Consider the following 26,868-nt stretch of genomic DNA (forward strand, 5'->3'; position numbering starts at 1 on the left):
ATTGAGAAACAACAAAGATGGGAGAAATGGAGAGGTTCTCTGAAGACATTAGAACAGCTCCAAATTCCACGTTGCTATGCCCCAGTCTCCATCTCAGCCGCTGTCCAGAGGGAAATCCATATTTTCTCAGATGCATCAGTTGAAGCTATAGCTGCAGTGGCCTATTTGAAGACCTCAGGAGTTAATGGAGACATACACTGCAACTTTGTTCTAGGCAAGACAAAGCTAACACCAAAACCCGCACATACCATACCCAGACTTGAACTTTGTGCAGCTGTGCTAGCAGTGGAAATAGCTGAAGTCATAAAGAGTGAAATGGACATTAACATTGATTCCTTCACATTTTACACAGACAGCAAGATAGTGCTTGGTTACATTTACAACCAAACTAAACAATTTTACGTGTACGTCAGCAATAGAGTAGAACGTATCAGAAGGTTCTCCTTGCCAAAGCAATGGCACCATATTCCCACTGACCTTAATCCTGCCGATTGTGGGACAAGAGCTATATCTCCAGTAGCTCTCCTCGACTGCTTGTGGCTGTCGCCTCCAAGATTTCTTTCTGAAAACTCCTACTCAATTTCCACGGACACTACCTATGAACTGGTACATCCTGACGATGATAAAGAAATCAGGTCTATGTACACCACACTGTGTACCTCTGCGAGTTCAGAACAAAAACTAAAGTCGCATCGTTTTGGACGTTTCTCAACCTGGTCATCAGCTGTTAGGGCCGTTGCTTATTTGATACACATTGCCCATTGTTTTAAAAGGAGCTCAACTTCAGAATGTCATGGCTGGCATATCTGTACCAACCTCCCTACTGCAACGGAAATTGAGCAGGCGGAAAGGGTTATCATTCGCTGTGTACAACAAGAAGTGTACATGGAAGAGTTGCACAGATTCAAAGGTGGAATACCTCTATCAAAGGGTAGTTCACTATTTAATCTGAACCCTGTAGTCGATGACAATCAGTTGCTACGAGTTGGAGGTCGAATAGAGAAATCTGACCTGTGTAGCAAGGAACAAAACCCCGTCATCATACCAGGTCAGCACCACATTGCCACTCTTCTAATACGGCACCATCACGAACTAATACAGCACCAAGGCCGACAATTTACAGAAGGCGCTATCAGGTCAGCTGGCTTGTGGATTGTTGGAATGAAGAGATGTGTTTCTTCCCTGCTTTTTAAATGTGTCAAGTGTCGCAAGTTAAGAGGTAGACACCAACTACAACAAATGGCAAGCCTGCCATTTGATCGCCTAAGTACAGATCCACCCTTCACCTACGTTGGAGTTGATGTATTTGGTCCGTGGACTGTGGTAACTCGTAGGACTCGCGGTGGAGCAGCCAATAGCAAGAGGTGGGCTGTGTTGTTTACCTGTCTCAGCGTACGAGCTGTACATATCGAGGTGATCGAGTCAATGGATTCGTCTTGTTTCATCAACGCTTTACGAAGATTCTTCTCCATCCGAGGACCTGTCAAACAGCTAAGATCCGACTGTGGTACCAACTTCGTTGGAGCCTGTAAAGAACTTCAACTAGACAATTTCTTAGCAAACAATGGATGTACTTGGCTGTTTAATTCACCACATTCTTCGCATATGGGAGGATCCTGGGAGCGAATGATTGGAATCGCTCGAAGAATTCTCGATTCCATGTTGCAGGACCACAAGTCTTCACTATTGACTCACGAGACTTTGAGTACCTTTCTCTCAGAAGTATCCGCCATCATTAATGCAAGGCCTCTAGTACCAGTATCTTCCGATCCTGATGCTCCAATGATCCTTACCCCAGCCACACTCCTTACTCAGAAGGTTGGAACTACCGTGATATCTTCTGCCGAGATTGACCCGAAGGATATCTATAGGCGTCAATGGAAACGGGTGCAACACCTAGCCAATGTGTTTTGGCACCGCTGGAGAAAGGAGTACCTGCATACCCTTCAAAGCCGTTCCAAATGGCAAACACCCAAGCCTAACCTCAAAGTAGGAGACCTTGTTCTTCTGAAAGATAGAGAAGTCTGTCGCAATGAGTGGCCTATGGGTCTTGTAACAAGCGTAATGCCCAGCGATGACGGAAAGGTTCGAAAGGTTGAAATTAAGATAACTAAAGGAGGTTCTGCTCGGACTTTCTCACGACCAATCACGGAATTGGTGCTTCTTCTCCCAAGTGAGTGACTTAGGCAGGAGTACCGGCTATACCTGCTATGGCGGGGAGAATATCACTATCACTATTGACTGTGCTACTGTTGAAGTCCCACGATTATAAACGATAGACTGCAGGACTCAAGCCATCTGTTTTTTGGACGTCATGTTTCATTGTTCATTTACCGCATACCTTCTTGTGTTTGCGGGTATCTCGTATCTATGGTTTACACACCAGTTTTGCCTTTAACGTTTCTTCCCCTACAGGTTCAAGTTGGACTTATCTTTATATATGTAATAGACTTTGAAATCTAAAGATTTCAGGCGGGGAGTGTCATGTTACATGATATTATTTTTATTATGTACTGTCTCTTTAATGTCTATTTAGTTTGTCTCTTGTGGCATTCCTTAGTTTGCATGCTGCTCAGTCTCCTCCCCCTCTTTTCTGTATCAGTCATTTTAATGCTGTAATTCATGTGACCTGTATGTTTCTTCTACCTGCATGGAAGAATCGTTCTTTTACCTGTTGTAACTTGCATTCTACGGATCATACGACGAATAAACATCGCCAGATCTTCTTTCATGTGAGTTGTGACTGAGTAAGCTATCTGGAAAGGTGATTTGGGATGAATAATCTCTTCAGGGCAATGAGCTCCATGTGCTACTGAAAACCACATTCATAGCCTTAGCAGCCGATTCAGAATACAAACCTATGCATTTTTGTTTGATGGAGAACAAGCCCAAATGTAGAACTACTTCATGCACTTGCTGTGTCTGGATCAGAAGGCTTTACCACCACTTTCACCTGCAGACATGTACCATACAACGAGAATCTCCTAGAACAGTTTGAAAACGAGTGATGGCCCATTCAAACATTTGCGTTGGAATGCCCACCATTGCCCAGCACAGTCCCAATGTAGGGACAAGGCAATCTGTGTTCGGTCACACCACTGCATTGGGATCAGGGAGTAGCCGCTCCAGGTGGGAATCCAGATGAATATCCTCCGTTGCAGACAACTCAGGTGCAGGCAATGCACTTAGCAAAGCAGGAACAAAAATTGTTTCTGGACAGCCGCACTCTGAACAAGTTGTAGCCTTTATTAAAAAAAGGACAGTACTACAAGTCACAGCAACATAAAATAAAACCCAACTGCTGACGCGTTTCACACTGAAACTAGTGCTTAGTCATAGCTGCATTGGGATCGAGTGTGTTGAAAAAAAAAGTACTGTGTGACTTTCTTTCAACACAGCAGGCTTTGGTGAAAACCACCACATCCCAACACTGCTGTGTGCATAGAACATAATGAAATGTCATTTGTGGCATTCCAATAAAATTCTACCAATTTTATTTATTTTTTTACAAAAAAAGTAATCAGTTTGATGCTATGGGATCGGCGCATCAGCACTGTGTCCAGTGGCCGTGTTCCTAAGGCTCGGCTCACACTGCCGTGACATGGGATCCGACTTGTGAGGCCCCGTACACACGACCGAGTTTCTCGGCAGAATTCAGCCAGAAACTCGATCGGAGCTGGATTCTGCTGAGAAACTTGGTCGTGTGTACACTTTTCAGCGAGGAAGCCGACGAGGAACTCATCGGGCCGAATAGAGAACATGTTCTCTATTTCCTCGTTGTTCAATGAGGAAAGTCGGCCCGCCGAGATCCTCGGCGGCTTCAACACTGAACTCGACGAGGAACTCGATGTGTTTGGCACGTCGAGTTCCTCGGACGTGTGTACGGGGCCTGAGACCCTAAGTCACGTGACTTATGAAATACCATATTAGCCAATGAGAGCTGTTTTAATTGGCACTACTGAGGTTGCTACAACTTCAAGGTGGCTTCTACCTGACATGTGCCCATAAACCTTAATGGAAGTCTCCTCCAGGTCGGATCCTCATCTATATTAATGTGTGTCTATTATTTTCCAACTTATTTTAACAGACCAAGCTGTCCAGCAAAAGCAGAAGTTTGAGGGTTGGGACAAACCATTTACCTCCGACAGGGGTGCTTACAATGGTCAACTTCTAGGCATATACATAAAGTGTAAAATAAACCCTCCTATTCTTTACAGCCAAGGAAGCTGCCATCTTAGACTTTGTTTGATCTGCTATTGCTATAGTGCACAACAGTTCAGTTGGCATGTCTTGAATGTAACTGTTTTGGGAAACCATTCTATCAATAGGTTTAGTTCCAATTTAAAGATATCCGCTGGCCTCTAATGTTGTATTCCATATTGTTCTTAACATTTGGTTTGCCTTTTGTCCTGACAGATCCTCCACGAAACCTCCTAGTGACATCATTCCTGGAGCTGCAAGAGAGACAGCTGGCGGTGATATTGTGCCGTGTGGACAGCGAACCTCCCTCTCAGTTGTCTCTTCTCAAAAACATGGAAGTAGTATCTCCAGATGGATATGGTGACGCCACCCAGCGCATCATGTTGTCGCTCTCCCATAACACTCTACGACTGGAAATAAAAGACGTGACAATGAATGACCATGGGGAATACACGTGTCAAGCTAATAATTCCCTTGGTGCTGCGGAAAAATTGATTAGCTTCTCCGTTCAAAGTAAGGATGACATGGTTATTTTTTAAAGAGAACTGGTGAGGATAGAAATATGGAGGCAGAAATTGATGGCTCATTCTGAAAGGAATAGGATGACAGCATTGGACTCGGCAATGGCGGCTCCCATATGGAGTCTTTAAAAGTTGACTTTGAAGTGAAACAGCAGTTACAGACAAAAGCAAGATTCAGCCTAAACCATATCTAATGCCGCGTACACACGATTATTTTTTGCCATGAAAAAAACGTAATTTAAAACGATCGTGTGTGCACTTTACATAATTTTTCGACTTCTGAAAAACAACAACATTTTTTTTTTGAACATGCTGCATTTTTTAACGACGTTTTAAACTATGTCGTTTTTCGGGTTGTAAAAAATGATCTGTGTGGGCTAAAACGACGTGAAAAACCAGCGCATGCTCAGAAGCAAGTTATGAGAGGGGAGCGCTTGTTCTGGTAAAACTACCATTCATAATGGAGTAAGCACATTCATCACGCTGTAACAGAAAAGCGCAAATCGTCTTTTACTAACACGGAATCAGCTAAAGCAGCCCCAAGGGTAGCATCATCCGCATGGAACTTCCCCTTTATAGTGCCGTTGTACGTGTTGTACGTCACCGCGCTTTGCTAGAGCATTTTTTAAAAACGATAGTGTGTGGGAAACGTCGTTTTAATGATGAAGTTGGAAAAACTTTGTTTTTTCTACATGCTGAAAAATGATTGTGTGTACGCGGCATTAGATTTGACATTTGGGAGGTGTAATCACGCGGACAGACGATCGGACATTCCGACAAAAAAAACGTGGATACATTTCTGACAGATGTTGGCTCAAACTTGTCTTGCATGCACACGGTCACACAAATGTTGTCGGAAATTCTGAACGTCAAGAACGTGGTGACGTACAAGATGTACGACGGCCGCAGAAAAGAGAAGCGCAATACCAGTCGTGTTAGTAGAAGTTTGGTGAGAGACGATTCGCGCTTATCAGCCTCGTGCTTTTCACACCGTTACAGCGTGACGAATGTGCTATCTCTATTACGAACGCTAGTTTTACCAGACTGAGCACTTCCGTCTCGTACTTGATTCAGAGCATGCGTGGAATTTTGTGCGTCGTAATTGTCCACACACGATCAGAATTTCCGAGAACGGATTTTGTTGTCGGAAAATTTGAGAACCAGCGCTCAAATTTTTGTTGTCGTAAATTCCAAGCGTGTGTACTTGGCATTAGGCAGGATTGGGACTCTGTAAAGTGCCATTTTTTAGTGCCTATTCCTATTAACCCCAATGCCTAACTCAGCCTTTCTCAATCTTTTTACCCTGGAGGAACCTTTGAAATAGGTTTCAGGAAAACTTGTGTTAACCACTTCACCCCCTTCTGACCAGGCCATTTTTTGCGATACAGCACTGTGTCGCTTTAACTGACAATTGAACCCAAACAAAATTGATGTCCTTTTTTCCCCACAAATAGAGATTTCTTTTGGTGGTATCTGATCACCTCTGCGGTTTTTATTTTTTGCGCTATAAACAAAAAAAAGCGACAATTTTGAAGTTTTTTTTTTTTTTGCTATAAAACATTTTCAAAAAAATAAATAAAAAAAACGAATTTATTCATCAGTTTAGGCCGATATGTATTCTGCTACATATTTTTGGTAAATGCGCGTATATTGATTGGTTTGCGCAAATAGGGGATATATTTATGGAATTTATTTTTATTTTTATTTTTACTAGTAATGGCGCCGATCTGTGATTTTTAGCAGGACTGTGACATTGCGGCGTTCAGAACAAAGGATTATAGCGCACACATTAAAAAATGACTTAACTCCTGGAAGGCTGTTTAAAACACCTGAGCATATTCAGAAAATATGGGGATTTAGTTACACCATATGGCTATATAGTGCTTCTCCTTCACTGTTAGATGGCACTGGTGTGCATTGATAGGTGGCACTGGTGTGCATTGATAGGTGGCACTGGTGGGCACTGATTGGCAGCACTGATATGCACTGGTGGCCACTGGCCAAAATGCCATTTTAGTTTTAGTCGTATTTTAGTAATCTCAGATGTTTTAGTTTTAATTGTATTTTAGTCGACTGAAATGGTAGTCATTTAGTCGACGAAAATGTTTTTCTTTGACAAAATTAACACTGATAGAAAATAGAGAGCAAGTCATAACTGAAAGCACCCCACGCTAGGGTGGGATATATATTTAACTGCAGCAAACGTAATATGAAATTGACACTATTAAGTTTTGTTAGCGCCGGTGACACATATTTCATACACTGATAGAAAATACCTGGGTCTTTGTAACAATGTAACAATTCTAGGGATCATTGGTTACATTGTTCTGCTAATTTCCTCTAGAATTGTTACATCATTTTTACCAGAGAACCTCTTTAACCACTTGAGGACCCCTTCACGTCGATATACGTCGGCAGAAGGGCACGGCTGGGCACAGGCACGTACAGGTACGTCGCCTTTAAGAGCCCAGCCGCGGATCGCGCCAGCGGCGGCACGCTCGCGACCTATTCCTGAGCTCCGTGACCACTCCCGTGGCACCCACGGACCCGATCGCCGCCGGTGTCCCGCGAGCGGGTCACAGGAGCTGAAGAACGGGGAGAGGTGAGTGTAATCAAACCTTCCCCGTTCTTCTCTGTGGCTTGTCACTGATCGTCTGTTCCCTGTCATAGGGAATGACGATCAGTGACATCACACATCCAGCCACGCCCCCCTACAGTAAGAAACACTCAATAGGACACACTTAACCCCTTTAGCGCCCCCTAGTGCTTAACCCATTCACTGCCAGTGTCATTTTCACAGTAATCAGTGCATTTTTATAGCACTTTCGCTGTGAAAATGACAATGGTCCCAAAAATGTGTCAAAATTGTCCGATGGGTCCGCCATAATGTCGCAGTCACGAATAAAATCGCTGATCGCCGCCATTCCTAGTAAAAAAAAAATATTAATAAAAATGCTATAAAACTATCCCCTATTTTGTAAACGCTATAATTTTTTCACAAACGAATCAATAAACGCTTATTGTGATTTTTTTTTTTTTAACAAAAATAGGTAGAAGAATACGTATCGGCCTAAACTGGGGAAAAATTGGGCCATATTCCCGTAGTTTTTGGGCGGGCGGCGCGTAAGCCATTTACACTCCGCCGCCCCAACCTACAGGAGCAAGTGCTGTATTCCCCAAACACTTGCTCCGTAGTTTGGGGCGGCGTAGAGTATTTGGCCCGGCGTATCTCCGCGTAAATCCAAGGGGGCGGCTTCTATTTAAATTAAGCGCGCCCCCAATTCTAACGAACTGCGCATGCGCCGGGCTTAAAATAGCCCAGTGCGCATGCTCCAATTCTCGGCGTAAAACGTCAATGACGCCGACGTGTGCGTCATTGACGTAAAGTCGTATTCAAGAACGACTTAGTAAAACGACGTACCCGATGGGAAAAGACGACGCGGACCCGACGTCATACTTAACATGGCATACGTGGGACTGGCGTAAGGTTACCCCTCATATAGCAGGGGTAACCTTACGCCTACGCAAACGACGTAAGCGACGGTTATGCGACGCAAGTTCGTTTGGGAAACGGCGTATCAGGCTCATTTGCATAAACAAATGAGACCTGAACGTAAACGCCACCTAGCGGCCGGCGGAGTAATTACATTTAAGATCCGACAGTGTAAGTGACTTACACATGGCGGATCTTAAGTGTATCTATGCGAAAATGATTCTAAGAATCAGTCGCATAGATACACTGGCCAAAAAAGCGAGATACGATGGAGTATCCTGAGATACTCCATCGTAACTTTACTCAGAATATGGCCCATTGTTTTTTTTTTCATATATATTTTTTGGGGATATTTATTATAGCAACAAGTTAAAAATATTGCATTTTTTTTAAATTGTCGCTCTATTTTTATTTATAGCGCAAAAAAATAAAAACCGCAGAGGTGATTAAATACCACCAAAAGTAAACTCTATTTGTGGGAAAAAAGGACGCCAATTTTGTTTGGGAGCCACTTCGCAGGACCGCGCAATTGTCAGTTAAAGCGACGCAGTGCCGAATCGCAAAAAGGGGCCAGGTCCTTTGCCTGCATAATGGTCCAGGTCTTAAGTGGTTAAATATTCACATTTATTTATCTATTTATGCTCACAGCAACATTGATTGTACCCATTTTAAACCCTTTTCTTACTCTGTTCCAGCTGCCATGGTGTTGGTAAGGCCATCAAGTGAGGTAGAAGAAGGCCACTCGATGAATCTCACGTGCCAGGCTCCCACGGCTGACAATACTACTTATACCTGGTACAAGAACAACAAGTGGCTCCATGAAAGCTCCCAGAAGTCTCTACTGCTGCCCAAAGTGTCCAGTTCAGATACCGGTTCTTATCACTGCTTGGCCAAGCACTGGCGAGGAAACAGCGCCTCCCCACTAGTGGGAATAAGCATCCTATGTAAGCATCTACCTTGTGATAATGATTAAGACCAAAAAGTCCATCAACATGTTCTATTAAGGCAGAGTAAAGGGTATGGACCACTTCCTGTCCCCGGCAATATTTTTCATTTTTCACACACGTTTAATAGGTTTTTAATGGAAATTTTCAAGAATGAGAGAATACTAGCAGAAAGTTACTATTTAAAGCGGTAGTAAACCGCGACTTCCCCCAACCAGGGCCGGGGAGACATCACTCCCTTGGCTGCAGCATGGAGCTCTGAAAGTTATGTAGTTGCATAGTTAGTCAGGTTGAAAAAAGTCCATCCAGTTCAACCATAAAAATAAATAAAAAATAATATCAAACAATCCCATATACCCAATCCTATACCCACAGTTCATCCAGAGAAAGGTGAAAAACCCCAAGCAGAGCATGATCCAATTTGCTACAACAGGGGGGGAAATTCCTTCCTGACCCCGAAGAGGCAATCGGATTTTCCCTGGATCAACTTTACCTATAAATTTCAATACCCAGTTATATTATGCACTTTGGAAAGTATCCAGGCATTTTTTAAAGCAATCTACTGAGCTGGCCAGAACCACCTCTGGAGGGAGTCTGTTCCACATTTTCACAGCTCTTACTGTGAAAAAACCTTTCCGTATTTGGAGATGAAATCTCTTTTCCTCTAGACGTAAAGAGTGCCCCCTTGTCCTTTGTGTTGACCGTAAAGTGAATAACTCAACACCAAGTTCACTATATGGACCCCTTATATATTTGTACATGTTGATCATATCCCCCCTTATTCTCCTCTTCTCAAGAGTGAATAAATTCAGTTCCTCTAATCTTTCCTCATAGCTGAGCTCCTCCATGCCTCTTATCAGTTTGGTTGCCCTTCTTTGCACTTTCTCCAGTTCCCTGATATCCATTTTGAGAACTGGAGCCCAAAATTAAACTGCATATTCCAGATGAGGTCTTACTAATGATTTGTACAGGGGCAAAATGATATATCCATACCTCTCTTATACAAGAAAGGACTTTGCTCGCTTTGGAAACCGCAGCTTGGCATTGCATATTGTTATTGAGCTTGTGATCTACCAAAACCCCCAGATCCTTCTCCACTACAGATCCTTCCAGTTGTACTCCTACTATGTATGATGCATGCATATTCTTAGCCCCCAAGTGCATAACTTTACATTTATCAACATTAAACCTCATCTGCCACATAGTTGCCCAATGTTTGGCACAGCATGCCAGAATATGCTAGGGTACCCTGGTTTAGAATGGCTGATTTGGTTTTGTTAACGGGGCTTGTGATTTTCTTCCTTCCTGCATGATTCAGTGAGGGGGGCATAAATGGGAAATCAAAAGGCCCTAGTGTTGTTGTGTGCAGGGCCGGTACTACCAATAGGCAAACTAGGGAGCCCTGCTGCCTAGGGCGCCCGGCCACTGGTGTTCCTACTCTCTTTTCTCTGCAGCAAGCAACTAAGTCTCAGCATCTGCAGGCAGTTGCAAATCCATTCGCACATAGTGTCAGGTGAGGCTGCGTTGATGGGCGCTGGTGAGGCTGTGTTGATGGGCGCTGAAGAGGCTGCAGTGATGGGCGCTGGTGAGGCTACAATGATGGGCGCTAGTGAGGCTGTGTTGATGGGCGCTAGTGAGGCTGTGTTGATGGGAGCTAGTGAGGCTGTGTTGATGGGTGCTGGTGAGGCTGGTGAGACTGCATTGATGGGCACTGGTGAGTCTGCATTGATGGGCGCTGGTGAGGCTGCATTGATGAGCACTGGCGAGGCTGCATTGAAGGGCACTGGTGGGCTGCATTTGGCTGCTTCACTAAAACGTTCAGGTATACAAGGGCATAGAAAAGGGGGTGGGGTCATGGGCGGAGCCAGGGGCAGCAAAATGAGGCTTTGTCTAGGGCAGTGATGGCGAACCTTGGCACCCCAGATGTTTTGGAACTACATTTCTTATGATGCTCAAATGCACTGCAGAATGCATGAGCATCATGGGAAATGTAGTTCCAAAACAGCTGGGATGCCAAGGTTCGCCATCACTGCCCTAGGGTGTCAAAACTCCTTGCACCAGCCCTGGTCGTGTGGAGGTAGGGGGTAGCCCTTAGCCATTTCTGAGCTTTAACCAGACCAACTAAAAGCTTTCCCATGTTGTTTTTTTTTATTATTTGCCCTGTAGGTGAATTCTCCAAGTCTTCTACCTCTCTCTTTATCTGTACATTTGATAGCATTCCTAAAGTGTATGTCCAGACAATCTAGGGCTCTGTTAGAGAGATTTACACTCACTTCCTGTCCATCTGACAAAGTTTTACTAGTGTCAGAAACCATGAATCAGACTGAGACAGAAGTAAAGTTAAATCACACTTGTTTAATAATAGAAAAAAGATAAACAAAGTAAAAATAGTCAAAGCATAGCCAGAGTCAAGGAACCCGGATCGGATCGTCAGACAAGCCAAACGTCAGTTAGCCAGAGATGAATGAGTAGAACAGCAAGCAGGATCAGGATCAATGGGTGTCAGCCAAGCAAGTCTTTAAAAGAAATGTAGGAGAAAGTCTCTGTGATGTTGACCAAGGTGAAGGCAGAGATCATCTGAGCTGGACGGCTTAAGTAGGCAGGACTGACGAGCAGGATATCATCAAGAGTCACTGTGGAGAGATAATGGCTGGCAATTAGCCAACAGCTGAGCGGCCAGTTCAGATAAGGAAGGGCTGAGTCCAGCCGTGACAACTAGAAAGGAAGCAAGGGGTACTCTGCAACAGCAACACATACTGTACATAAGAACCCCTACCAATTTGTTTACAAAGTGTAGTAGTGCTAAGTGTAGCGCTACCCCCGAAGGAGCCGCTGATTTGTTGCTGGGATCGGCGTATTAAGTTACCTTAGTGTTGTCTAGGGCTACAGTTGGAGAACAGAGTATTGAGCGAATGTCCAGACACAGAATAGAGGTTTTCCAATGCTTTATTTCCAGGCCAACATGGCCAACATCAACATCAAATAGGAAGAAAAGGTTGATGAAGAAAGAGGGAGAACTTTGCGGTATCAGGCCTGGATAAGAATCGAGCAATCCTGCTCTCAGTAGTACCAAATTACAGTTTGTCGCCACTCTAGCCAGAGTGGGTGAAGTGCCCCCGGACAGACTCCTGTCACAAGCCTGGCAGCTGAAGTGTCACTTTAGATTGCTGGGAGGAACAGATCTCTCTCACAGACCTGGCTGAGCTAAATGGACGAATTGAGCGAATCCTCCCAGTAGGTTTTAGCATAGGTCACCGGATGACAGCAAAGCGTACCTGCTGAGAGGGGCCCCAGTAAGTAACTGGTACCCCTCTCGGCAACATAGCATTTGACCCCGGCCTGGAAGGCCATCGCCGGGGTCCGTTGGATGCACGCACCCTAAAGGTGGATGCCGCACCTGGAAACTGGAACCCGCGGGAAGAACCAATAAAGATGGCGTCTGCCACAGATATACTCTCCCCCAGCATGCCCCGCGAGGGAAAACTCCTCTAATTGGCTGCTGGGGAAAATTGCTCTGCCAGAACCCCTTTAGCGCCACCTGTCGCCCAGGGGTGGAAACAACACCCCTGGAGCGCAGGCTGACCTACAGGACATTTCTGGAATGACAGCAGCCCAAATTTGACAAATTGTGATTGGAAGCAAGAATAGCTCTCCCATTCCCCACTAACTTTAGCATGGTGCCCATACTGGAAGTAAGGAGGCGCTACATAAGGTTCCTCCCAAACAGATCCTAAAAGTCTGCCTAACCCATAGTTGGTACGTTGCAGTGCCATTCAGTTATATTATTTTATTTTATTTTGATTTGGCAGATGGTCCTCGTAACTTGGTACTAACGTCATACCTAGAAACTCAAGTAAAAGGGAGAGCGATTATTGTGTGCCAGGCTGAAAGCAACCCTCCATCCATGATCTCCCTGACCCGCAATGATATCCAACTAGGTACCTCAGCACTAACGTTTGTCGACCGAGGAGACAAGTACTGGCCTTCTGCCTCTCATAACTACCTGAAGCTGGAGATAAGAGACATCACCTCCGAGGATTCTGGGAGCTACAGTTGCATTGTTAGTAATAAATTGGGAACCACAAGGTCATCAATGCATCTTGAAACTATAGGTAAGTGGCTTTCTTTTGCCATTTTTCCCCAGCAAGCTGTCTTATGTTTTACTTTACAAATTCTACTTTTTTTGTGGTTGGTTTGAGGTGAGTGCACTCTTTTGGCTGCAGTTTTTGTTGCAAAAAAAAAAAATGGGCGTTTGTTTCGGTGGGGTGGTATGTTTGGGTTTTGGAGATTTTTCCTTTATAATTGGGCTATGTTGCTTATACTTTTATGTTGATAGGACCTTTTTTTTGGTGAACTGCTTTTTTTTTTTGCAACAAGGCTTTAAACTCTTTGAAGGGGGGGCTGGGGTTAAGCATTATTTTATTTTGATAGGGCTTTTTTTGAGGGGGACAGGTTACACAAAGCACAGCATTCACTTATTACTAAGCACCTAAACCCCCTGATATTATATCACTTACATTCTCTGCACCTTCCCTTTATCCGTTGATATAATAAAAGTTAGGCATACACCATTTAGGCCTTTTATCTCTGATTAAAAACTTTCCTGCTACTATCCAGTTTTACACAGCAGTATCTTCTGCAGTATGTTAAATGCATTGGCAAGCATCAGTTCATTGTATTATTATTTTTTATTCCACTTCACATTTTTACATGCTTGCTCTTCTATATTTATGTGATTGTGCTGAAAGTGTGATTTTTAGATTAGCCACTAGAGGGAGCTCTGTGAAATCTCTCTGCCTCTGATTTACCACTGTTAAGATATATTAGCCACACAGGGAGGGCATTGTTTTTCATTAGTCTGAAGACTGCAAAGCCTTCCTTTCCTTTTACTAATTTTTCAAATAAGAAAACCTTTGGTGAAATTGTATAGAGGCTGCCTTCCCCCTGAAAATGCTAGTTTCCTGGCTGGCACGATGATCCAGTGGCTTTTAATGTTTTCAAAAGCATAGACCTGAAACAAGTACACATATCAGGATTTCCGACTTTCTAAGCTGCATGCTCGTTGCCGGTGAGTGTCTCCTGGAAAGTCTATTGATGCCAGGGACAGCCAGGCAACTAGCATTTTCAGGAGATCAACAATAAAAGCTCATATATTTCTGCAATTATAGATTTCCTTTAAACTGAGAAGCTCGCTCACTCCATCTTCATCTCACATGTCTTATCTCCCTCTCTCTCCCAATACCTCTCTCATTCCCTGGTGACCCACTCTACATAGACAGGACAGATTCCACCTACAAGATCGTCTTTTGGGCTGCTTTAGGATGCATTTTACTGATAATCGGGGTTCTCATTGGATTCTATTTTTGGAAAAAGTAAGTACAGCCATGTTATTCTCCAGTATGTTTAATGCACAGGGGTATCTACATTTGCCCTGGGTAGACATGTGCAATTCGTTTTGTTCCGAATTCGTTTTTTAATGAATTTAGAAAAATTAGTTAATTCGGACATTTCCCCCTTTTTTCCAAAGTTTCAGAAATGAAAAAAATTGAAAAATTCGGAAATTCAGAATTAAAAAATAAGAATGAAAATCCGAGAATTTAGAGGAACAAAAATCCGGAAATCCGAAAACCGGAAATCTGAAATAATAACTAACTAATAATAACTATTAAATTATAGGTATTGGAATTTCCTATTAAATTTGTCTGTTAGTAAATGTAAAGAACACAAATTTATCCGATGTTACGAATGCCACATCTAAACAAAAGGAACATAACAAATTTCTTTGTTTTATTATTATTTTATTTAAAAAAAAAAATATTTGTTCCATTCAATTTGTTTAGATGCAGCATTCGTAACTTCGGATAAATTAGTATTCTTTACATTTACTAACAGCCAAATTTTAAAGAAAATTCCAATACCTATAATTAGGGGTGCAACGGATCAGAAAACTCACGGTTCGGATCGTTCCTCGGATCAGGAGTCACGGATCGGATCATTTTTCGGATCGGCAAAAAAAAAAAATCTCCCCCACTGTAATATCCACATCTCCCCCCCCCCCCCCACACCAACTATAGTACCCCCTCGGTGCAGACACCCCCCCTCCTCTTAGTACAGAGACCCCCCCTCCTCTCAGTACAGTGACCCCCCCTTCTCTCAGTACAGTGACCCCCCTCCTCTCAGTACAGTGACCCCCCCTCCTCTCAGTACAGTGACCCCCCTCCTCTCAGTACAGTGACCCCCTTCTCTCAGTACAGTGACCCCCCTTCTCTAAGTACAGTGACCCCCCTTCTCTAAGTACAGTGACCCCCCTTCTCAGAGTAAAGTGACCCCCCTTCTCTAAGTACAGTGACCCCCCTTCTTAGAGTACAGTGACCCCCCTTCTCAGAGTACAGTGACCCCCCTTCTCAGAGTACAGTGACCCCCCTTCTCAGAGTACAGTGACCCCCCTTCTCTAAGTACAGTGACCCCCCTCCTCTCAGTACAGTGACCCCCCCCCCCAGCTAGTACCGACAGACGAGCGGTGTGTCCCACGAGTGCTGGCTCCTCCTCTGTGGGTGTAAACAGAGGAGGGCCGCCGCCGGGTGTATCAAGATGGCCGCGGCTCCGGAGCTAGGCCGAAGCCGCGGCCTTTCCTAATGTTACGGCGGCGGCTCCGGAGCTAGGCCGAAGCCGCGGCCTTTCCTAGCGTTATGGTCGCGGCTCCGGAGGTAGGCCGAAGCCGCGGCCATAACATTAGGAAAGGCTGCGGCTTCGGCCTAGCTCCGGAGCCGCCGCCGTAACGTTAGGAAAGGCCGCGGCTTCGGCCTAGCTCTGGAGCCGTGGCAATCTGCGGATCACAGTGTGTTCCGATCCGAAGGGGGTGACCCGTTCGGATCACGGATCAACTGTGATCCGTTGCACCCCTACCTATAATTTAATAGTTAGTTATTATTAGTTTTTATTTTGAATTTAATTTTTCTTTCTTCTTTTGGATTTGAAAATGTATTCGAATTTCCGAATTTTCAAATTCTCTAATTTCCGAAATTTTCGGATTCCGAATTTTTGAATTTACAAGTTTTACAATTTACAGTTTTTTAAATTTACGAATGAAATATAAATGAACACATTTTTCAGGAGTGCACGTGGGATCAGTCCCAGCCTGTGATTGGACAATAAAAGAGCAGCACATAAATGAGTTAATTCTTAGGGCTGCCATTAGAAATTGTGGGGCCCCATACAGCCTACCGGTCAGGGCTCTCCCTCCACCGCGCACAGAGAAGGGACTAAAGCCCTGTACACACGATCGGATATCTAATGGAATCTAATCCGATGGATTTTTTCATCAGATATCTGATGAAGCTGACTTTCATCAGTCTTGCCTACACACCATCAGTCAAAAATCCGACCGTGTCCAACGCGGTGACGTAAAACACAACGACTTGCTGAGAAAAATTAAGTTCAATGCTTCCGAGCATGCGTCGACTTGATTCTGAGCATGCGTGGATTTTTGACCGATGGACTTCCACACAGACGATCATTTTTTTCTATCGGTTTTTTATCCATAGGAAATATTTATAACCGATGGAAAACAAACCGATGGGGCCCACACACGATCGGTTTGACCGATGAAAACAGTCCATCAGTCTGTTTTCATCGGGCAAACCGATCGTGTGTACAAGGCTTTAGGGTATCTTGCGTATGCACAGTTATCACTGAAGCTGAAATTTAATCAGCTTATTGTCTTCGTTGGTTCATCCCTTCCCCCTTCACCAACATCCTAAGGACATTAAAAAAAAAATGGTTTTATTCCATACCGTATTTTAGACCCGGTGATGTCATACCTAGGCCTCTATGCAATGCAAGCAGGTCATTGCTGGAGGAATGAGCTGCACAGTTGATAATCTGCCGCTTCTATCTTTTAGCAGAAAGCAAGAAAGATCGATCTTGAAAACAGCAGATGAGTCATTGGAAATGGACAGCAAGGAAACCCCGCAGGTAATTAATATTGAAAATTCCCATGACTCTTTGCGACATCTAGTGGTCAAATGCAGTATTTTCTGTTTTAAATCAATGAAAAACATTCAACAGGCACAGGGAATAGCCTAATAACTTTTGTTTGGCTTTTTTTTTGCCCAATTTACGCAGAACGATTGTAAATATACTTTCACAGGGCAATTTCTCCAATTTTTTTTATAAATGCATTAACCACTTAAGGACCAAGCCTTTTTTTCAGATGTGTTGTTTACAAGTTAAAACACGTTTTTTTGCTAGAAAATTACTTTAAAAAAAGGGGCAGATCCACAAAAGGATTACGCCGGTGTATCTACTGATACGCCGGCGTAATTTTAAATTTCCTGCGTCGTATCGTTGTTTTGTATCCACAAAACAAGATACGACGGCATCTGGGATCGATCCGACAGGCGTACGTCTTAGTACGCCGTCGGATCTAAGCTGCAATTTTTCGGTGGCCGCTAGGTGGCGTTCCCGTTGAAATCCACGTCGAGTATGCAAATTAGCTAGTTACGGCGATCCACGAACGTACGTCCGGCCCGGCGCATTTTTTTTGTCGTTTGCGTTGAGTAGGCGTACTCAATGTTAAGTATGGCCGTCCTTCCCGCGTAGAAATTTAAAATTTTTACGTCGTTTGCGTAAGTTGTTCGCGAATAGGGATTTGCGTAGAATGACATCACCGTCGGAAGCATTGGCTTGTTCCAGGTTCATTTCGAGCATGCGCACTGGGATACCCCCACGGACGGCGCCGGGTCACAACGTATTTACATAAAACACGCCCCCATCACTTACATTTGAATTCCGCGCCCTTACGCCGCAAAAGATACACTAAGCCGCCGTAACTTACGGCGCGAATTCGTTGAGGATTCGAACCAAAAAAAGTAAGTTACAGTGGCGTAGTGTATCTTAGATACGCTACGCCTGGCACAATAATGCGCCGTTGTACGTGGATCTACCCCAAAATTTATAATGTTTGGGAATTCTAACACCCTAGAGAATAAAATGGCGGTCATTGAAATACTTTTTGTCACACCGTATTTGCGCAGCGGTCTTACAAGCGCACTTTTTTTGGAAAAAATACACTTTTTTTAATTAAAAAAATAAGACAACAGTAAAGTTAGCCCAAATTTTTTATATCGTTGAAAGAAAATGTTACGCCGAGTAAATTGATACTCAACATTCACGCTTCAAAATTGCGCACGCTCACGGAATGGCGTCAAACTTTTACTCTTAAAAATCTCCATAGGCAACTTTTAAAAAATTCTACAGTTTGCATGTTTTGAGTTACAGAGGAGGTCTAGGGCTAGAATTATTGCTCTCGTTCTAACGATTGTGACGATACCTCACATGTATGGTTTGAACACCGTTTTCATATGCGGGTGCTGCTCAAGTATGCGTTTGCTTCTGCGCATTAACTCTTTGGAACGGGGAGATTTAAAAATGTATTTATTTATTTTACTTTATTTTATTTTTTACACTGTTTTAAAAAAATAAAAAAATTTGGATCACTTCTATTCCTATTACAAAAAAAATGGCCCTTTAACCACTTAAGCCCTAGACCATTAAGCAGCTATAGGACCTGGCCCCTTTTTACGATTCGTCACTGCACCGCTTTAACTGACAATTGCGTGGCCATGCGACGTGGCTCCCAAACAAAATTGGCGCCCTTTTTTCCCACAAACAGAGCTTTCTTTTGGTGGTATTTGATCACCTCTGCGGTTTTTATTTTTTGCGCTATAAACAAAAATTGAGCGACAATTTTGAAAAAAAAATGCAATATTTTACATTTTTTGCTATAATAAATATCCCTCAAAAAATATATAAAAAAAACATTTTTTTCCTCAGTTTAGGCCGATACGTATTCTTCTACATATTTTTTGTAAAAAAAAATGACAATAACCGTCTATTGATTGGTTTGCGCAAAATTTATTGCGCCTACCAAATAGGGAATAGTTTTATTGCATTTTCATTAATAATTTATTTTTTTCCTAGTAATGGCGGTGATCAGTGTAGTTTATCGTGACTGAGACATTATGGCGGACACATCGGACACTTTTGACACTATTTTGGGACCATTGTCATTTTTACAGCGAACAGTGCTATAAAAATGCACTGGTTACTGTAAAAATGACACTGGCAGTGAAGGGGTTAACCAGGAGGGGGCGCTGTAGGGGTTAAGTGTGCCCTAAGGGAGTGTTCTTACTGTGGGGGGCGTGGCTGTGCGTGTGACGTCACTGATCGTCATTCCCTATAACAGGGATCAGACGGTCAGTGTCAGTCTCACTAGGAAGCACGGGGGGAGTTTTTTTTACACTCACCTCTCCCCGTTCTTCCTCTCTGTGACCCGATCGCGGGACACCAGTGGCGATCAGAACCACGGTTCCCGCGGGCACGGTCAAGGAGCTGAGGCCCCCCACGGCTGGGCTCTTAAAGGGGACGTACATGTACACCCTTGTGCCCAGCCGTGCCATTCTTATTTCTGTGTGCTGCGGTCCTCAAGCGGTTAAGAGCTATGGGCGAAAGTGACGTTTTGACGGTGCTTCCGCCTTGCTATGGTATGGAGACGGGTGGGGGCCATCTTGCCCTCACTCGTCTCCATACCAAACATTAGACAGGACCTCTCTCCCGCCGCCGATAGCGGTGATCTTGCGGCGAATCCACCACAGTGACCACCATTATCGTAAACTGGACCGCCGCCTGAAGAGATGGATACCTGGGTTATGGCAGCTAGCTGCTGCCATAACAGAGATATCCCGCCCCAAAGTGCCGACGTATATAATCGTGCGGCGGTCCGGAAGTGGTTAACTAACAAGTGGAGTAAAGAGAAAATTATTATCAATGAAAATAATTGTTTTGTGACAAATTGTTCTTCACTTTTTTTAAGTTTTCAAGCTTTTGAAGTAGAACATTTTTTTTTCTGGGTTCCGAGGACTACTTGCCATCTTCATGCTCCAGCTCTCTTCCCAGCTTCCTCCTCCATCCAGCACTGCTTGTTCTGGGATGACAGTCAGGCCGAGTACACACGACCGGTCCAAACCGATGAAAACGGACTGAAGTTCAGTTTCATCGGTCCAAACCGTCCGTGTGTATGCCCCATCAGTCTGTTGTCCTTCGGTCAAAAAAAAAGAGAACATGCTTTAAAATCGAACCGATGGACGGCTGACCAATAGGCCAAAACCGATGGTTAGTACACAAAAGCATCAGTTCAAAATCCGCGCATGCTCAGAATCAAATAGACGCATGCTTGGAAGCATTGAACTTCATTTATTCAGCACGTCGTGTGTTTTACGTCTCCGCGTTCTGACCCGATCGGTTTTTGAACTGATGGTGTGTACACACATCAGACCATCAGTCTGCTTCAGCGTTGAACCGATGAAAACGGTCCGTCGGACCATTCTCATCGGATGGACTGACCGTGTGTAAGCGGCCTCAGGGGTTGATTTACTAAAGACGGAAAGAGTGCAAAATCTGGTGCAGCTGTGCATGGTAGCCAATCAGCTTCTAACTTCAGCTTGTCTAATTAACTGCTTGCAGACCAGCTGACGTCGTTATATGGTGGAAAGTTGGCTCTTCTGCACGAATCGCTGTAGCTGTACCTCGGTTTGCGCAGGCACTTGCCCGCGGGTCGACCAGATTCGATGTCCGCCGGCGCCCAGTGCAGAGGCAGAATGGGGATCTGCCAGTGTAAACAAGTGAATCCCCGTACTGACAGATGACATGTCAGAGATCTGCTGTTCCCAGTGATCAGGAATGGTAATCTCTATAATGTCCCTGGCAGCCCATCCCCCTACAGTTAGAACACACACAGGGAACACAGTTAACCCCTTGCTCGCCCCCTAGTGTTAACTCCTTCCCTGCCAGTGTAATTTATACAATGATCACTGCACTTTTATAGGGTTCAGGTAAGGTTTTTTTTTTTTCCCTTAAAATAACTGTAATTTCACTTTCCATTTCTAGAACTGATCTGTCCTCTTGGAATGTTGGTTGATAGAGTTGGGGCTGGCCGGTTTGATCAGAATTCATCTATAAAATTAAAGACTTTCCTGTCAATCGGGACGCAGAGAGACAACCCCCATGGGAGAGACGCACCAATCACTCACAGGCTTTAACAAAAATGGCCAACCAGAAGGATATAAAACAGAGCAGACCTGGGCAGTCCATAAAGACGTTGAGATTTTTCGGTTCTGTGGCTAGAGCTCCTGTCTGCCGTAATCGTAACTGTGCAATTGAAATCAGCACTTAACCCTTGGATTGCTTCAATTATTTAATTGGTCACCATATAAAAATGTCATTAATTGCCTCAGCGCTTATGCATTTTAATTATAAAACGCGTCAGTACTGAGGTAAACTATGGAATTTTTATCCTGGGTTCAATAAAGTAATTCTGGCAATCTCTGGATTAAGTGCCAGTTTCAATTGCCCCAGTCAGGAGGATCCATCTGGTTCATGTTTGTAACTGTCATCCGGAGCTATGATTAAGGTCCTGCTGGGCTGAAACACGTAAAGCACTAAGGCGTTACATGGAATTTTTATCCTGTGTCCAATAAAGTCATTCAAACAATCCCGGGATTGAGTGCCGGTTTCAATTGCCCAATCAGGTTGATCCATCTAGTTCAAGTTTGTAACTGTCATCCGGAACTATGATTAAGACCCTGCTGGGCTGAAACACGTCATCGCTGAGGCATTGCATGAAAACTTTATTCTGTGTCCAAAGTGATTCAAGCAACCCTGGAAAGCAGTGCCAGTTTCAACTGTCCAATCAAAAGGATCCATCCGGGTAATGTTTGTAACTGTCATCTGGAGCTAGGATTAAGGCTCTTCTGGACTGAAACGTGTAAAGTGCTACATGGAATTTTTATCCTGTGCCCAATAAAATGATTCAAGCAATCCAGAGATTTAGTGCCGCTTGCAATTGCCCAATCAGGAGGATCCATCTGGTTTATGTTTGTAACTGTCACCTGGAGCTAGGATTAAGGCTCTTCTGGACTGAAATGTGTAAAGCGCTAAGGTATTACATGACATTTTTATCCTGTGTCCATTAAAACGATTCAACCAATCCAGAGATTGAGTGCCGGTTGCAATTGCCCAATCAGGAGGATGCATCTAGTTCATGTTTCTGACATCCAGAGCTAGGATTAAGGCTCCTCCAGGCTGAAACACGTAAAGCACTACGAGATTATTTGGAATTTTTACCCTGTGCCAATAAAGAAATTCAAACAATCCCGGGATCGAGCAACAATTTCAATTGCCCAATCAGGAGGATCCATCTAGTTCATGTTTCTGACTGACATCCAGAGATAGGATTTAGGCTCCGCCGGGCTGAAACACGTAAAGCACTACGACATTATTTGGAATTTTTACCCTGTGCCCAGTAAAGTAATTCAAACAATCCCGGGATCAAGTGCCGGTTTCAATTGTCCAATCAGGAGGATCCATCTAGTTCATGTTTCTAACTGTCACCTGGAATCCAAGACGTCACCCTCTGCCAGATTGGACTGGGATTCTGCATACAACCTGAAATGGAATACATCACCACTAGGGAAGCAACAGTCTTTTTATTTTTAACCACTTAAGCCCCGGACCAATATGCTGCCTAAAGACCCAAGGGGTTTTTACAGTTCGGGACTGCGTCGCTTTAACAGACAATTGCGCGGTCGTGCGACGTGGCTCCCAAACAAAATTGGCGTCCTTTTTTCCCCACAAATAGAGCTTTCTTTTGGTGGTATTTGATCACCTCTGCGGTTTTTATTTTTTGCGCTATTAAGAAAAATAGAGTGACAATTTTGAAAAAAATGCAATATTTTTTACTTTTTGCTATAATAAATATCCCCCAAAAACGTATATAACAATTTTTTTTCCTCAGTTCAGGCCGATACGTATTCTTCTACCTATTTTTGGTAAAAAAATCGCAATGAGCGTTTATCGATTGGTTTGCGCAAAATTTATAGCGTTTACAAAATAGGGGATAGTTTTATTGCATTTTTATTTTTTTTACTACTAATGGCGGCGATCAGCGTTTTTTTTCGTGACTGCGACATTATGGCGGACACTTCGGACAATTTTGACACATTTTTGGGACCATTGTCATTTTCACAGCAAAAAATGCATTTAAATTGCATTGTTTATTGTGAAAATGACAGTTGCAGTTTGGGAGTTAAACACAGGGGGCGCTGTAGGAGTTAGGGTTCACCTAGTGTGTGTTTACAACTGTAGGGGGGTGTGGCTGTAGGACTGACGTCATCGATCGAGTCTCCCTAATAAAAGGGATCACTCGATTGATGCGCCGCCATAGTGAAGCACGGTTAAGCCGTGTTTACATACGGCTCTCCTCGTTCTTCAGCTCCGGGGAGCGATCGCGAAGGGGCGGCTATAAACGAATAGCTGCGCCGTCGTCCCGGATCGCTCCCCGAGGCTTACCGACCGCCGCATGTACCGGACCCCGGACCCCGGACCCACGTCAAGCAGAGGACGTACAGGTACGTGCATGTGCCTGTCCGTGCCATTCTGTTGACGTATATTTACATGAGGCGGTCCTTAAGTGGTTAACAAACTACTAAATTTCCAGTAATTTTAAGCAGAACGCTACTAAAAAAAAATAAAAAATAAATCCCATCAAAATAAAAATAAGGAGCTTTTGCTGCAATAATTACATTCAATCTGTCCCACCAGTAGTTCTTTATCACCATACGATGGCAGTATCTCTCAACTCACTTCCCCAGGCCATCATGGACCCACCCTCAGCCTGTGACTGGACAGTAAAAAGAGAAGCAGCACAGTGATGAGCTCATCTCTCTGTCGCTCTTCTCTCTCCTCCTATCAGCATGCTTCTTGAACTGAATGGCTCCTTGTGTTGCTTCTCCCAGTCTGAGCTCTACTGTGCAGGGATTACAAGAGGCTGCTACAATTAAAACATATTTAAAAAAAAGCAGATGTTGTATTTGTATTTTTGTATTTAAAAATCTGTGTGTTGTGTTGTATTTTGTGTGTATATATTGTAAGGGGTTAGCTCGTGTGACCTCCTGAGTGGGTTCACTACACACTGAACTATACAGAGAGGTAGCCGAGGGTGGTTGAAAAACAAAGATTTTGGTTTATTCTTCCATATTGCTGGAAACAAGTGCAAGCATCCAAAGAGCATAAACAAAACAAAACATAAAATAAACCCTGGCCACGTGAGCCGTCTACCTTCACAACACAGGAACCTACCTATGGAGTCTGGCACAGCCTACTGCTGGGCAGACACTGCTGGTCTTCCAGCAGAAAACAATAGTCTTTTTGATTTTCTTATCACACAGCAAAAATATCAACAACCTGTTCACCTTCAGAAGTGTTCCTCAGCTCACTGCTCTCCTTAACTCAACAAGCCTCAGGATGCAGCATTCAGTAGTAATCCTCTGGACAACTTATAGAGGCCTTAATTGCCTCATTCTGAACAGCTGAAGCTATCCAACGTCCTTAAACCTTTCTGGCTACCTCTGCAGCCGACACCTGATAGTAATTGGTGAATTCTCTAAACAAGGCAGAAATGTATCTCCCGTCTGTGACAACACCCCCAGATTTACCTGACTTCCTGTCACAATATATATATAGGGCCAGATTCACGTAGCTCAGCGGATCTATAGATCCGCTCGATCTACGTGAATTAAGATCCGCTCCCGCAAGTTTAGGAGGCAAGTGGCTAATTCACAAACCACTTACCTCCAAACTTGCGACAGCAGATCCTAAATCCCCCAGCGGAATTCAAATTCCGCGGCTAGGGGAGTGTCATATTTAAATCAGGCGCGTTCCCGCGCCGATTTAAATACGCATGCGTCGTCCGGGGAATTTCCCGGCGTGCATTGCTCCCACTGACGTCAATAGGACGTCAGTGGTTGCGACGTGAGCGGGACTTGCGACGCGCGTGTTCGTGAATCGGTGTACGCAAACGACGTAGGAAATTTCTAATTCGACGCGGGAACGCCGGCTATACTTAACATTGGCTGCGCCTGATAAAAGAAAGAGTAAGTATACGACGGAAAACCGCTACGGAAACTACGTAAAAACAATGCGACGGGTCCGCGTACGTTCGTGAATTTGCGTATCTCGCTGATTTACATATTATTTATCGTAAATCAGCGACGCCATTTTTAAATTGAAAAAAAGATCCGACAGTGTAACACAGTGTAACACTGTCGGATCTAGCCCTATCTATGCGTAACTGATTCTATGAATCAGGCGCATAGATAGGACCAGTTTACGTCAGAGATACGATGGTGTATCTGTAGATACACCGTCGTATCTCTTTGTGAATCTGGCCCAAAATCATTAACCGCTTAAGCCCCGGACCATTATGCAGGTAAAGGACCTGGCCCCTTTTTGCGATTCGCCACTGCATCGCTTTAACTGACAATTGCGCGGTCGCTCGACGTGGCTCCCAAACAAAATTGGCATCCTTTTTTTCCCCATGGAATTAGTAGTTATTACTAAGAGGGAAGACTCTTGTGGTTGTCAACAGAGGATTTACATTCAGGGGGCCAGATTCACAAAGAGATACGACGGTGTATCTACAGATACACCATCGTATCTCTGACTTACACTGGTCCTATCTATGCGCCTGATTCATAGAATCAGTTACGCATAGATAGGGCTAAGATCTGACAGTGTTACACTGTGTTACACTGTCGGATCTTATTTTCGATTTAAAAATGGCGCCGGGGGCGTTCCCGCTGATTTACCTTGAATAATATGTAAATCAGAGAGATACGCAAATTCACGAACGTACGCGCACCCGACGCAGTCTTCTTACAACATTTCCGTAGCGGCTTTCCCGTCGTATACTTACCCCTTCTTTTATCAGGCGCAGCCAATGTTAAGTATAGCCGGCATTCCCGCGTCGAATTTGACTTTTCTAACGTCGTTTGCGTACGCCGATTCACAAACACGCGCGTCGCAAGTCACGCTCACGTCGAAACCACTGACGTCCTAGTGACGTCAGTGGGAGCAATGCACGCCGGGAAATTCCCCGGACGGCGCATGCGCATTTAAATCGGCGCGGGAACGCGCCTGATTTAAATAGTACACTCCCCCTAGCCGCGGAATTTGAATTCCGCCGGGGGATGTAGGATCCGCCGCCGCAAGTTTGGAGGTAAGTGGTTTGTGAATTAGCCACTTGCCTCCTAAACTTGCGGGAGCGGATCTTAATTCATGTAGATCGAGCGGATCTATAGATCCGCTGAGCTATGTGAATCTGGCCCAAGAACTCAATAATTCAGCAACCTTCATGTGTCTCTACACTACATTTATTCTCATCATTCATAGAGACTCTGGCCTGGATTCACATACCTTGGCGCATAGTTATGCCGGCGTAGCATATCGAATATACACTACGCCAACGTAGCGCAGAGCGCCAAACACAGTATTCACAAAGCACTTGCTCTCACTCGCTGTTAAAGATACGCTGGGCTTCCTTGGCGTAAGCCAGCGTAGGTGGTAGTGGGCGTGAGCCATGCTAATGAGGCCTGACCCCATGTAAATGATGGGCAGAGCGCCATCAAGATACGAATAACGTACGGCGCATGCGCCATCCCATGGACGTATCCCAGTGCGCATGCTCAGAATCACGTCGAAACTACTCCCTAAGATACGTCGAATCACTACCTACGACGTGAATGTAACCTAAGCCCAGCCCTATTCACGTACTACTACGTAAACAACGTAAAATAGATGGCTGTTCCCTGGTCCA

The 26,868-nt window shown here is 44.2% G+C and overlaps 1 protein-coding gene across 1 annotated transcript in view; it reads left to right on the forward strand.

Annotated features, from left to right (window-relative positions):
- LOC120924548 (sialoadhesin-like) overlaps positions 1-21,446 on the forward strand; it is a 137,527-nt gene extending 116,081 nt beyond the window's left edge. The window contains exons 17-22 of the mRNA XM_040335516.1: positions 4,417-4,713; positions 8,910-9,158; positions 12,968-13,270; positions 14,434-14,530; positions 17,060-17,132; positions 21,105-21,446. Coding sequence (XP_040191450.1) covers positions 4,417-4,713; positions 8,910-9,158; positions 12,968-13,270; positions 14,434-14,530; positions 17,060-17,132; positions 21,105-21,110 — 1,025 coding nt within the window. The 3' untranslated portion in view covers positions 21,111-21,446. The remainder of the gene's footprint in view (positions 1-4,416; positions 4,714-8,909; positions 9,159-12,967; positions 13,271-14,433; positions 14,531-17,059; positions 17,133-21,104) is intronic.
- Positions 21,447-26,868: the final 5,422 nt, after the last annotated feature.

Source organism: Rana temporaria, chromosome 1 (genome assembly GCF_905171775.1).
Source record: "Rana temporaria chromosome 1, aRanTem1.1, whole genome shotgun sequence".
Classification (NCBI taxonomy): Eukaryota; Metazoa; Chordata; class Amphibia; order Anura; family Ranidae; genus Rana; species Rana temporaria.